Raw genomic sequence first — 15,276 nt, 5'->3', positions numbered from 1 at the left:
AACAGGAATAAATTCAGACCCTTTAGAACTTTAACATATTTTATGATGTGTGTTTGTGTTGCTCCTAGATCTTAACAGTAGAGGACTTTGAAATTAACAGCATGTAAAATGTTATAAGGAAAAAAGCTGAATGTGGCAGTAAGAAAAGGGCTGTTAAATAGTCCTTGGTATTTATTGTACTGTATTTTTTTCTCAGGCTTGGGTTCCTGTCAACAGTTGGTACACATGCCTGTTTCATTTTTCAGTAAAACCTACCTGTTCAGTGTTTGCTGAGATATAGCTGAAGTGTGCTTCATCTGGAACTCCCTTTTCCTACCCACTCCCAGGGCAAGGTGGCAGTATGTCCGTTTTAAAGGTCACCACATGCAGAGTTCAGAGAAAATCATAAAGATGATCGTTTATTCAAGACAGTTGATGCTTTGCCAACTTTTTTTTAACCATGAGACCTAACTGGAAACATCTGTACACTTTTATGAAAATACCAAATGACAATTAGTGGTTTTGCCAACCATTCATTTTTCAGTAAATTTTCTGGTGTTTTGCTTTTTTTTTAACCTCTCAAAGATTGTTGTATTATGAAATGTGTTATAATTACTATAACATGGTTCTTTTTAAAAGATATGCAGTATATATTTATTGTATTTTAAAACACACACAACATGTATCTTTCTAAACACAGTGCATGTAATTTCTGGATTTCTTTTCATGTGAAGTTTTACATAGTATCCTTTGAAAAGTCTCTGACATCCAGTTAATTTGGGGATGTGCAATAAATTTTTTTTTTTTCACTTCATGTTTTTAGACACAATTTTTTCTGCAAATTTGCTACTGCTTAAGCCCACTCCACCTTCTTCCAAGTTCATTGAAAAAGCTACAAACTTCTTGTCACATACCAGAAGGTAGTGGCAGCACATTTTATTTTCTCTTGGCTGAGTTTATGACATGTAAATCATATATTGCTTATTTCATGCTTCTTCTATATAATTTTGGCTTTTATGTAGATGGAAATAAATCTGGAGATTTCAGCACTGTCATAGGAACATAAAAGTGAGAGGGATCTCAAGGGTCATCACTGTCTTTGGTGTTTATATGCACTGTGTCTTATACACCCTTTCATGGCAAAACATGTGGCCAGATGGCTTAGGGGGAAGGGGAAAATAAATTAGGTCTCACATACACTTCATAAACAGAAAAATTCTTCAATGCCACTGAGTGAAACCAATGTTCTCCCTTCTATAGTATATTGCCTCATAGTCTCATTATATTAATTCAAAAGCATCAATTGGTGACCAGTGAGCCATATAGTAAATTTAAAAATTGTGTCATGGTTTCATCTGTGCTGTGAATTCTCTATCCTTTTCTGACTTATGTAATGGATATATGCACATGCCTCTCTGAGTGTGTTTGGGGAGGTTGCATGTGTGGATGCTTATACATATAAACGTACAAAATTAGGGAATAGTATGTACTGCTGAAACCATTTGAAAGAACAGAATACATTAACAAAAAAACTTTTTCAAATGGATGAATACGAATATATAAGTACATATGTATAAGTTTCTAATGAATTAGTTACCTTCACTCACTTAAACCCTAAAGGCATCTCTGAGACGACAGTGCCATATATGTTTATTACCCAGAAAGTGAGGTAGAGCTCTGAGATTGTCTAAACAACTTTAATAGAGCAAAGGTTATCCTTTGGTAGGGCAGAAATGAGATTGATTTACCACGTCCTTTCATTACTTTACAACAATTTAAAAAAGACCACTCTTCCTGTGGCAGATTTTAAATGCATTTGGTTTAAAGCAGCCCATGATGAATGAAAAGAAAAATCAAGGGGTACATGAAATAAAGGCAATCAATCATTTTGTAGTAGTGCAGAGAAATTCTAAATTAGAAAGCCAATGGTTTTAGTTCCAGAGAGGTCTTTTAAACATTCACCATACCCTGTAATGCACATTAACCCCTCAAGAATAAATATTGTCACCGGTACATTTTTTACTTCATTGGAGAAGTCTTTATGAAGATTTATTCTCTCTGGTTATGAGAAATATTGGCACGTACCATTGAGTACTTTTTGTTGTTAAAAAGAACCATTATGTAGCCTATTTAAATTACAGTAACCACAATAAATTTAAAGTTACACATGTATTTTGCAACACACACTTACATGGAGTCTTTTGACAAAGTGATAGTTTGCTAGAACTTCCAGTAAACAATTTGTAGCACAACATACCTGGAATACTCACTTTTAGATGGGAAGCACTGAATACAACTTTGAAAGACAGTGTATAATAGCACCAATGGGAGCAGTTTATTTGTATTTACTGATCTGGATACTGTGAAAAATATGCTGTTACATGCATTACTTAGCATGCTACGTTGATAGTTAGGAAGACAAGGTTCTAATGAGGAATTATAACTATGCAGTCCACTTCCTGCTGCAATTGCTGGTGGGTCTTCCTGTTACCTGCCTTGAAATGCCAGATATGTCTATACTGTGACAGGAGTAGTTAGAAAACGTATCTCCTGCTTCAGTGGCATCTAGAGAGTCACATGTATCTTATCATTTTGTTCTAAAAAAGTCATGTCAGGCCCCCGCCTGCCCCAACCTGTCTGTTATAAATTGTTAATGACTGCTTGGTTTGCTTTTCTTGATTCAGCATCAGCTTCTGAGAGCTGTTAAGTATTGATAAAGTAACTGCAGGGAGGGCACCATAAGAAGGGGCAAGGGAAGTGATAAGAGCTAGTACCTGAGTGAGCGAGTTTTTCTTAATTTTACTATTGGTGGTTGGTGGGATTGTTTTATGAAGTCGAATCTAGTACATGGTGCTCATCATCTGTGTTGACAAACATCATAAATGAATTGCAGATAAAAGAAAGGCTAGATAATCTTCACAATTATATGGGAGCACCTTTTCCCCCCTTCATTCTCTGATTTGCATGTACTGAAGATTTGTGCTTTCTAAGCCTAGACTAGAGGAAAAAGCAACAAATTGAGGAAACTCAGTCAAGTTCAATCTTCTACAAGTGGACACAGTCCCTTGCCAGATTCTAATTGTGTCTCTATTCTTTTGGCTACATAATTTTAATGGAGAGATCATTAGTTCAGTAACAAAGTCTTAATGAACAGAATTCTCATGTGATTGCATTTGTGATGGCATTTCTGTAGCCTCCTTGTGTTACTGTTCTCAGCTTCATGAATTTGTTATGTTCTTGAAATGTTAGACACTTAGAGACAGGTTGATGCTGTTTCTAGCTATAATGTTAAAGTGTTGTCAGAAACACTAGTCATGCACTTTACTTATGTACTTATATGTACTTAAACTATATGAAAAGATAAATGGATGGATGGATGGATGGATAGAAATTTGTATTTATTGCAAATACAGATTAGTGATCTCACATATAATAAGATTTCTGCTGGAATGAATGAAATAACTGACAGGTTTTCTTTCTTGTCCATTTATTTAATTTTAATGCACCTTGGAGTCCTGTATGGGTGATTCTATTTTTGATTAGAAAATATAAATAAACAGGATAGGTATTGAGGTCTGTGAAGACAATGACCTCTAGAGCTTTCTTGTCTGTTACAGTAAACTGTGCTAACTAATGCTGGCCCAATTACTGAGGAGCTAGTGAACTCTTCCAGTCTTTGCACTGATTAGAGCTTGGACTTTCTGGGTGTGTTGTGTGGTATGCATAACTTTCATACAGCTTTGACATTTATGAGTGAGACATTTGCCATGTACATAGTAATAAGGAACACTTCAGGTCTCTAAAATGCAAAATCAGAAAACTGTAGATAGCATTTTATTTCCTATACACCAGACTGCCCTGCCTCTTCGGTAGGAAGTTGTTCTTACCAGATGCATCCTTTAGTTACTGAATCACACAGTTCAAAATGGAGTTCTCTTCATACTATTCATCATAGAAATTGTAAACTTAAATGTCCACTGAACACAGAGTATCTGTTTGCGAAATGTGTGGTGGGTGTGAAATGGGTGGATGTTGCTTTTGCTTTCAGGAGAAGGTTGAAAGAAGAACACAAGTGGACTCTTAAACAGAACTTCTCAGTAAAGCCAGGAAACAGGTTATCAACACTTAGGCTGTTCTTATTGTGTCCCTTATCATAATTGACAGTTTGACGTAAAACTGGGTCACATGACCACCGGGGAGGTATGTAAATGGATAAGAGGTCACCTTTCACATATGCATGCTGGAAAGGAAACACATTTAAAGGAAGTTTCAGTCAGAACAATGACAATATGCAAATGTTAAGTTTTATGGGCTTTTCTCAACTAACAGAAATTATATCACAGTCTCCTATTACACTTTCCAAAACACGTATCTACTTTCACTAGCAATGACAGAAGCTTGAAATGAATGTTAGTCTCAGACAGCCACTCTTTAAATAGGAGAGTACAAAACCTGCTTAAATATTAACCCATAAAAATTATTCAGACTATGATAAAAGATTAAGCTGTTGACTATGGGTTTTTTAATATACATATACTTAAAATTCTGCAGGATGTTTGTGCTTGGAAGATGCCCACTTTAAATTTAAAAGGCAACTACAGAGAAATCTAGCTCTTGGGTAGAACTTCACATCAGTACATCTCACAGCACTGGAAAGTGCAAACCAAAATCACTTTCCTGGCCTTTTACAGAGGGCAGAACAGAAGCATGGAGGTGGACGACTTTCAGGCAGGTGGATGAGTTAGGAGAAGCACTCAGTCTACTGCTCTGCTTCTGCCTGCGCCTGTGGTCCCTTCCCATGACACAGCTGAGGCAGGTGAGGGAGTTACACTGCCTCCCTGGAGAAATACTTGCAGGGGGCTTTGTGCTCTCTGCTACTTCATGAGCGTAGCAGAGAGGATGTATTGCAGGGATGCGGGACAGCTGCAGCTCCACGTATCAGGAAATGGCTGGGCTGCCTGTGAGGTTTCCCCATCTGCTGCAAGGCTGGGCATCCTTTTCCACTTCAGAATATAGACCCATGTTCTTTTTCTGTGTGGTTAGGTGAGAGATAAATAAACAAATCTTTGATAAGGCTTCATGGATGTAAGGTGTTATTGAAGTGGGGTTCATGTGGCTTACCTTGCTGAAAACGACAAAGCCATGAGACTGAAGAGCAGGCTTGTCCAACAGGCTTCTAGGAAAGACTTTTCACCATGTCACATGTCAAATCAGGTCATTTACTTTGCATTCACAGCATATTTTTGAGAAAGTTAGTTATGTTTTTCAGAATTTATTAAATGCCTCATGAGGACTATTTCTTAAGTCCCTCTACTGAGGAAGTTTTCTCTAGTAGCCTTCAAGCAGTTTCCTTCCTCTCCCTTTCACATGTCCTGCAGAAAAACTCTTTTAGGTGGCTTACTGTAGGTGAGAGTGAATGTGCCTTCTCGCCTCCCGCTAGCACTGTGGCATGGTTTTAGAGGTCACTTAAGTTACTCTGAGGACTATAACTAGCCAGAAAGATTTCAGCATGTCTCCAGACAACATATAGCACTCAAAATACTGTACTAAAGTGCCCTACATCCTTTCCAAAGCTTGGTACTCATGTCAGGTCTGTACCCCCAGGCTTTCCCTACTGGGCTGTCTGGACATCCTCCAAGGGCAGCGTTCCTGCCGTTGCTGTGGATGAACAGACATCATCTTCCATCAAATGGTGCCAGGGCTCGTAGAGCTATTTTAAGCTTCTCCAGACTTTTTACCCAGAAAGCACTCAACACACGTGACGGATGCAGATGCAGACTTTGAAAGTGGTATTTCTACATACTTCCAAAAGTATATTTCTAAATGTTACACATCCTGATCTCTAAGCAGGAGTGTTTTGGGAGAGGAAATTTTATGTGAGGGGAGAAAAAAAACATTTTCCTGGGAGGTTAGTTTTTAAAGACAACACAGCAGCTATGCGAACCTGCTAAGGAGTGTGGAGCGATAGTTTTTAATGTTGGGAAGGTGGTTTTCAGCACAGCTGATGCAGTCCTGGGCTTATCACAGAACCCATTGTCATACAGACCTGCAGTTCTTCAAGGTGTTGTCAGTACCACAAGTATGGCGCAATTGGTGCAGTGAATAGCACTACAGTTTACACAAACTGTAAGTCTGGCATAGCATGAACCTTCATATACATGTGCGTGTATCTGTCTATAGCACATATGTAAAATGCACATGTTCTATTATTACCATTACAGTATTTACATATGTATGTATTAAAGTATGTATGACTGTATATAATATGAAGTATGTCATTGCTAACATTTATAAAATAGGTTTGAAAAGCTCTTTTTTGAGCTTTCTTAATGATAAATTTAACACATTAACTGTACATGTGGAAAGTTATCATACAGACTGTGGGAAGAATATGATGATTTAGTGCAGAAGCTGATTTACTGAAATGTAATGTGTCAATCCCTTACTGTTTTCCCCAAATGGCAAATGCAATCAGGTTCTATAGCAAGCTAAGTGCTTGCCAGATTTTTGCGCTAGACCTAAGTGCATAAAATCATTTGGTAACACTGAGTTTGTGATTTCTAGTATATTTTATTGTTCTAATCATCCAAAGGGCTTTTATTCTAGATTTTACATTTTATGAAAGCAGAAAAGAGGCAGGGTTTAACCTTTCAGTCTTGTGTTTCAGCTGGAAGTGAGTTTTTACAGCTAAGTTATAAAGCTTTAAAATATGCATCTGTAATGAAGATGATGACATTCTTAAGGATTATAACAGAAATACATCTACTGTACATTGAGTAACTGAACTGACATATTTTACTATGTCTTCAATATTAAAATCAGGTTTACAATACTGTTTTTTATAGTGACTAAACCAAATATTTGCTTACCCCTTTCTTTAAACATATTTAATGTATTATTCACAGTTACCTCTAGCAAACTTTTTGACTGCATGTTTCCTTTCCTGGTTAATTTCATCTGGTTTAGTCATGCTTTTAATGGCCTTTGGAAGGTCCCTTGGAGTTCTTTAGATAACAAACAAGAAACAATCCCTATGAAAACATCAGAGACTAACATTTCCATTTCTCAGACCTTAACAGCAGGAAGCTTATGAGTCTACCAGCCAGACAGGGTCAGGTTAGCAATACTGTCTTGTCCTCAGCATTTGTATTTTTCAGGAAAAGACTGCAATTAATTGTGATCCTGTGAAACTAGTTTATTGTAGTTTGTTTGCTGTAGCCTGCACTATCTAAAGGCTGTGAATACGGATAGAGAAAACTAAAATGCATTGAATGCAATTGAACTCAGCAACAACATTATCTTCAATTCAGTGTGCTGTATCATATATAATGGAACAGCAATTTATATACAGCATGACTATACAGAGGTTAAAATGTATGTTTTCTTCACAAGCCAGATAAGTTCACTTTCTTAAACTTAAAAATAAGCAGTGTATCTTTTCAATAAATCTGCTAACACTATAGGGCAGCTGTTAAATAAACAGAGCTATAGACAGTTGCTTGAAAAATCCATGAAGGCAGAACCGATGATTTGAGGATCTGGGAAGAATTTGTTTCAGCTAACATTTAGTACATTCCTCATTATATTAAAATGCAGTAAAGTATTTTAAATGCTATTATTCTGAGTCTAAAGCAAGATTAGATTATTTTATCACCTCTTGCTAAGTAATACCACATTCAGTAACACTAGATTAATAAACTTAAATTACAAAATACCTTTACCCTTCTTCAATAGCAAGATAACGACATACAGTTTGTGTAATTTGGGCAAATTTTCTATAAATTGCATGTCTCCTATGTTTCACGAAATGCATGCTACAAGATATTGATTATATTTGACCTTTACTTAATACACATTATATAGAACATTGCTTAGAGAAAACAGCATTTTTATTTCCTTTCTTAAAGTATCTCGCTATTGAATATTAACATTTCCTTTTATTCCAGCTCAGTTTGTAATCTAATAATGGCTAATTGTTATGTGCTAAACACTAGTTACTCTTTTATGCTTTATTAATAGAGGAGCATATTAAAGTAGCATTATCTTAAGCAAATCTATAGACATTTATTTCTCAGAATAAGTTATTTTTCTTTGTTTGTTTTATTTTTTAAAGTTACTTCTTGGGAAAGTAAGGCTTTTGCCATGTACAGTACTAGTTTGCATGTATTCATTTAAATACTAAAAACTGTAGTACTGCTCGATCCATATCTGACTGCTAGGTTTCAATTGACAGCTGAGAATTTGTGACTGGACCATGAATCAAAACGGCAGGCATTTATACCCCAGTGCCAGTGAGGATACATTGGGAATTACTTGGCAAAGGTAACATTTTAATTATTTCCACCCCTACACCACCTCTAAACAAGTTGCATTGAGCTACAGTATCTGTTTTAGCCGGCCTGCAGAGGAATATGTGACAGCATTTGATCAAAACACCCATGTAACATTTCTCCCATACACATTCAGGTTATCTTTAGTGCAAGCTGAATTTAGAAACTACCTTAATTAAGCACCTGGAATGACAATGCTGTGCTATCAAATGCAAAGGGTTTGTAATTTTAAGGGAATGCTGATCTTAGGCTTTAAAAATGAAAATGTTGTTTGCAGAATTAAAGGTTAAATTAAATTGGGGAGCTTAGTGGTTAACACAAAGAAAACGGTGCTGTTAGCGGTATAGATGAGTATAATAATGAATGTCTGAGGTGGTGACGGTTTTGGACGATGAATAACCATACTATTCATAGAGACTTTTCTGACTAATCGGCTGGTGTAGATTTAGGTCACTAACATGTACATGAAGGTAAGATATAAACCATCTTATTTCTAAACTAAATAACAGAATAATTAGGAATGATTTACATGACAGGCTTTCCTTTTGTATGAAAACCCCATTAACCCTTGGTACATTAATAAATTATTATTATCTTTTACATCTCTTGGTATATAATGAATTATGGTAACAGTAGAGGTGTGTGTCTAAATAGGTCTGTAAACAAATCAGCATAATTGTGATACATCAGTTTTTCACCTCTTTCATGTGCAGAATTATCTACAACACTCAACACTTAATGGGGGTTGTACATGAAAAGCCTGTGGGTTGGGAGCCTGTCAGATGAAGTATTAGCTACTCACTCTCGAAACAGTTTTAAACACTTCTTGGACATTTGTGTGCACATGAAAGTATACATCTGAATACTTTGAGTAAGTGTGTGTGTGAGTGTGAGTGTGTATATGTATTATGTACAAAATACCTTTTGATGCACTGTATTTTACTATGGATTGCTAGAAGGTTTGTGGGTTTTGAATATCAACTTGTAAGGGTAATTATGGAATTAAAAATCAGTGCTGTTCACAAATCTGAATTTTAAATGCCTTGAATATTTTTGCTTTACTTTTCCTTTTTGCAATTTTTCTGAAATAATACTTAAAATCTGGAAGAATTGTAGTGGAAAAGCAAGCTGTTGTCATTTCTTCCCTTATAGATTAAATGGCACAATGGAAAATTAGCTAATGGATTCACCTCATCTCCTCAAGGGCTGTGATTCACATTATAAATCCCCATCATGCAGTAATTGCCACAGTTTTCAATGTACTGCCAAGAGTGAATCCAAACTGAGCTAGTATAGCACAGAGGGGGTGATTTATTCTCCCACTACAAAGGGTGTTGCTTTTTCAGGGCATTGACAGGCGTTAGGAAATTATATCACAACTGCCTATCTAGGAATATCCTTGAATGGTTTTAATCAGTCATCGCTCAAGCCCCCTTTAAAGCAATGCCAATTTATAATGGCTGAAGCACTGTCCCAGTGTTTGCTGAATTCTGTTTTCCATACCCATCACACAAGACCCTTGGGCATGAATTACGAAAAAACGGAAAGGAGGGAAAAAGATTTCTAGGTGATAACCAAGGAAACTTTGGTGATGAATACAAGCATGCTCCATGATCCACTCACCTTTATAGACAAAACTGCTTTTCAGGTCTCTCCCAGAGCACTGCCTGCCACTTTGACCGTACCAACATACAGAAGTGCTGCCAGATGAGCTTGGGCACAAATTCTGCCACAGGCATCTCTTCACAGGCCTCGATTACGCTTACTTGGCCTTGAATTAAGCATGGCCTTGGAGGACAAAGAAATAAAGCATTAGTTCTCCCTAAGTAGATGGCTTTTGGGATTTGGGCTTTGGAATACAACATTCTTCAAATCCCATGTAGGTGAAGATTTAAGAACAGAAACGATACCTGCACAGGCTGAGGAGCTGTGAGCCCTTCTAACACTAAAACTAACACTAAAAAAAAGAACATATTGCAAAAGAAATTGTGGCTCATTGGCAAAGAAATATATTCTAGTCCACACAGCCAGATTTTCCCCCACAAAATGGTTTGATAAATGTTTGATTGTGTGATTTCCTCAAATTTGCAGTGCTCATTTTGATGGTACTTGATCTGACCTTTTACAGCAGGCTTTTGTGGTTATTTTAAGTATACTGATTTTTCAGAAATATCATTGACCTCAAGAATATAAAAAAGTTGGCAGTGCCTCAGTGTGAGCTGTCCTGGCTCTACAGAAATCAGGTAGCAAAGGTGGCCAAGTTGAAAGCTTTGTCATGGAGCATTGTTGATGAGCCCCACCTTGGAAACTTAGGGAGAGTGAATGATGATAAAACCTGTGTTATTTTTGTGTTCTTTGTCTTATTAGTAGCTGTCTGTAGATGTGATGCATAGGTTTCAAAATATGATACATAGATTTCAAAATATATTTTCTGGGTTTTTCTTTCCATATAAAATTATGTATCTGTTGGCATTTAAAGTCCCAGGTATAAGACAGTAGTGGTTCATATGCAAAAGACTGAACTTTACAAAAAAAGAGCATGTGAATAATACAAGATTAAAAAAACCAAACGAACCCACAAAACTTTAAGTCATTGATGCACCATTTTCTTCAAAACCACAAGACTTGCAAGGAATAGTGATAACTAGATGAATACTTTGCTTAGCTGAATGAAACATTCTAGTATCTTTAAAGGAAATTCTGACATAAAACATCCTGTGAGCATCCTAAAGTAAGGGCAAAAAAATCCAGTTATTTGGTAAGGTATTTGTATGTAGTAACTTTTATTTTGCTCCTGATACCCTAGCCATCTACAATTACTTTTTTTGTTGCTTACTTACAGTATTTGTGGGATGTATTTTATTGTCTGCTGAACTTTGGACACCATTTAAGCATATCAATAGAATTAAGTTCTCAAGTACTTTTAAGATCATTTAGGCCAATTTTTTGCTGTACACATGAAGAAGATACTCAGAATCCATTAAAAAAAACACCTTTGTTTTTTAATAACCACAGTTCTGTGATAATAACTGTTTTCCTAGAGACAGCAGGTGAGGGGAAGCTGTGAAAATCTGTAAAGCTCAGTTAGGAAAATATAGTCTCAGTCGCTATGTGAGAGCAAGAGCATATGCAACAAGTAAATTTAAGACATGAGTGAGAGTGAGAAAAAGTGTGTGTGCAAATCTGATAACATGAGCTTGAGCCTGAATCTCATCCACTTTTTACACCATTGATATTAATTCCAGTGGGACTACTCAAAAAAGCTGGCACGATGGGTCTCTTTTAGAGCACGTTGAGCATTTGCAAATCTTTCACAGACTGTAAGCAAATTTTCATTGCCAAAGTGTACATTTTAACTCACCTATTGCCAAACATATTTTTATTCCCAACTATTGTTATTTATAATTTTTTAACAATCTTTCTGTGTTAGTTTTACAGGTTAACTGTTACTTTAACAGTACATTTACACTACCCAGGCAAATGCACTAGGTTAGCATTTCTTGCTTTCAGTCTGTTATCTTGACACATCAGCATAGTACAACAGCTGGTTTGTTCCTGGAGATGCTGAGGGGAGCTCTGTTCTCAGAGTGCAGAATTTCCTTCTCAGCTCTAGCTGTGGGGGTGTTCAGCTTTCCAAGCATTGTTTTTCCACCCCCAGCACCACTCCTGGTTTATGATAATAATGTTGATAAGGCAATCAAACGGGGTAATCTCTGATTTGTGAAAGAAATAGGAGAGGAATTAGAGAAGGGGTGCAGATTGCTTTTGTAGCACAGTACCCTGTGTGTGTTTGTTATTGAGCAAACACATAGCTAAAGTAACACAGTCAGCAGCATTGCTGTGGCAAGCGTATTTTGGCAAACACAGACACCTGTTAGAGCAATGGTTCATACCCTCTGCCCCCCTGCCCTGCTACAGGCCCCTTGGGCAATGTTTTGGAATAGAAGTATCAATTCATTACGGTTTAAGAACAAAAATGCTGAAGTATCCTCATTGTAAAAGTATTCATAGAAAGAAAACCTAATGATTTCTGGTCTTTATCAATTTAAAAAGCTAACTCTAATAGTTTTGCCCAACTCTGTAATGCAGAAAGATGTGCAGAACATTATGTTTCCTCTCCATCTAGGCAAACATCTTCAGAACGCTTCCTAAGAAATTAATTGTATTCAAGCCAGACTTACATGCTGCCATCCCACAGGAAATGGGTCAGCAATCCATTAAGATGCCATTAGATAATCTAATTTGGAACTTAATCTCTAAATTAACCATGCTCCATACTTGAAGCATACTTGGGAGAAAGAAAAAAAGTTTATGTTTGAATCGATAGGGGAGCCGAAGCGTGAAGAAGGCTGTTTGTTTTTTCTGTAGCTGTGGTCACGTCTCAAGCCGTCTGGTAACCAGGAGAAACCAGACATGATGTAATTCCAGATTGAACTTGAACTTCAGGGACTTAGAATGGGGGAACAATGGACCATAGGAATCAATAATGTCCATTTTCCACATGATTATGTTTGGAGCTTTAAGTTAACCTTTATGGGAGAAGCAGCAAGAACTGCAGTGTGACCAAAATGAATGAGATGATCCAGAAGCAAGATGTTAAACTAAAGAAAACAACTTCAGTAATATTTTCTGAGCAGCACTGCAGATTCCAGCAGGATTAGAAAAGTTCCCGCTCTGCAGTGAACTGGTTGCCTGTTCTGAGCACTCTTTGTTCACTTAGGTAGGACAAACTTAATCTTATGTTTCCTGTCAGATGATTTTTGGCAGCACTGCTAGGGAAGGAGGAGCATATTATAGAGAATTCCCAAGTGTAAGCTGTATCTTTAACCCCTTGGTTACTCCACTTCTCTACTTGATCATCTTACCTCCAACTGTTTCTTTTGAAGCAGTAAAATTACACTGGGTTTTTTGGGGGTTTTTTTTTGGTGCAGTTAGGATTATCTGCATTATTATTTAGTCATGCTAATTTGATAAATAAACTTCTAGTCATTTTTTAAAAAGTCCTAAGGTAAGATATGTAAAAGGTTAAAATTTGAAATGGTAATATTTGGGGAAAAAAATAGTGTAGATGTGGAAAGTGGAGAGTCAGTTTTTCATAGACGACCCAATGGTCTCAGGTAACTTGAGCCCATGTTCTCCATGGTTTGGCTCTATGGGAGACAGCCCTCCACTTGGTCATAGTCCCTTCTGTGCATGTGCGTGTTTGCAAACCTCGTTTAGCCCTGTCCCTGCACCAAACCTTCATGCATGCATGGTCCAGAGCACAGCATGGACATGCGCAGTTTCTCTGGGCCCTTCCTCTGCTGTGGATTTTCTTTGTTAGTGATGGGCTCTGTTGCCTCTTCCTGATCTTTCCTTAACTTTTTTTGTGATCTTTCCTTACCTTTTTTTTTTTTGTTACGCTATCGCAAAAAGGGGTCTGCAGGGAATAGAATAAGTATCCTTACAGCAGAATTCCCTTTTCGCTCTTCTGGGCATAAAGCAGTAGGTCTTTACCTCCTCCATCTGCTAGATGGGTGGTATGTGCCTACTAAACTATAAAAGTCATCCTAAATTAAGGTCAGGTATACTCAATATATCTCTTGAAATAATTGCTCACCTTGCAGGTGAAATTTGGCAGCTCTTTAACTATGGATACCAGTTTAGAATGGTAACAGAAGTACCACATTAAGTAGGTGCCAGAGGGGTGGTTATTCTTTTGGCACAAATGCACAAGTGGGAATCTAGCCAGGGCACTGAGGTTAGCACAATTGCATTTCCAAAGTTCATACAATCTTAACAATTTGGAATGGTAAAGTTCCCTGTACTTGTGTGGGCGAGCACTTGTTTAGTACAGAGATAGATGAACCTTGCTTGGTGACTTGCTAGTGCCTCTTCTCTTGACATCAAAGGCATTTCTACCTTTTCTGTCCAAAGGCTGACCTGGCATGATTTGATCTACCTTGTCTAAGCTAGTGTGTTCGTGCACACGGTAGTAAAGCTACAGGAAGGAAATACTGGTTTAGGTGTACTTTCTGAATGCTGAAATACTCTTACAGACTTCTGAAGCTGTAATAGAAAGAAGGTAGTAACTAGTGGAAAATAAGAATCTTAAAATCCTTCAGATTTACTCAGGTCTGATTGGATTTATTTTTTATTACATTTAGTTAATTGTTTAACATTATTATAGTCTTTATGTTATTATAAGCTCTAAAGCGGACTGTATATACATATAATGTTAGTACTTCTTGTGGTCCATTCCAGTAATATTTTAATCAGAGGTTCTTGAAACAGCAATTATTATCTTTAAAAGGAAATCACGGCAGAAATGTTGATTGAATTAACATGTGAAAACTGTAAGGGAAACTGTAATGGAGAATGTTAACCCTGTAGGATGCTTGCAGAATTTTCCTTTGCTATTTTATTATGTTTGAACAGATAAATACATTATACTTGCCGTGGATAGAGAGGGAACTGATGGCTGTATAACATACCTAATACTCTACTGTTTCTGGTGAAATTAGATGTACAATGCTTCAGGAACATGGTCCTGCAGATATACTGTGTCTCACAAAGGCTACTAGTCTGACTCTCACAGCAACATCTGATGGTGCTTATCATGGAATTTTCATCAAAACTTAGCCTAGAGAAGTTTTTTGGAGATCTCACTTCATATTCTAAGGGACAGGCATTTATAATATAACCTCTGTCAGCACAGGGTTCACAGATTTCCTCAGGAGCAGTGAGTTGGAAAGTGGGGTAGACCTGCTTTATTCCACTCATACATCCAAAGCTTTTTTATCTGGAGGAGAAGCCACGTGGGCAGAGGGACATGTCATTCACTTCTTCAAGGACAACCAGTTTGCCTGTGTCCTGGGCAATGGAAGGAGTTTTGGCATCCCCTGTGTTGAGGCACTCAGTGAACAGGGACAGAGCATTGCCTCTGCTTTTGTGAAACCGAGGGCTGGAAGTTTACCTGGGACTTATG

General features: G+C 37.2%; 1 protein-coding gene across 7 annotated transcripts in view; it reads left to right on the top strand.

Moving 5' to 3' along the window:
* The window catches only part of NFIB (nuclear factor I B), a 270,788-nt gene that overhangs the window by 251,556 nt on the left and 3,956 nt on the right, over nt 1–15,276 (top strand). For all 7 annotated transcript variants that reach the window (XM_075727248.1, XM_075727245.1, XM_075727243.1 and 4 more), the window contains one exon: nt 8,213–8,301. In XM_075727248.1, coding sequence (XP_075583363.1) covers nt 8,213–8,301 — 89 coding nt within the window. The remainder of the gene's footprint in view (nt 1–8,212; nt 8,302–15,276) is intronic.

Source organism: Pelecanus crispus, chromosome Z, assembly GCF_030463565.1.
Source record: "Pelecanus crispus isolate bPelCri1 chromosome Z, bPelCri1.pri, whole genome shotgun sequence".
Lineage (NCBI taxonomy): Eukaryota > Metazoa > Chordata > Aves > Pelecaniformes > Pelecanidae > Pelecanus > Pelecanus crispus.
Note: the sequence above shows the minus strand (reverse complement) of the source record. Positions and strands in the feature narration are given on the sequence as shown.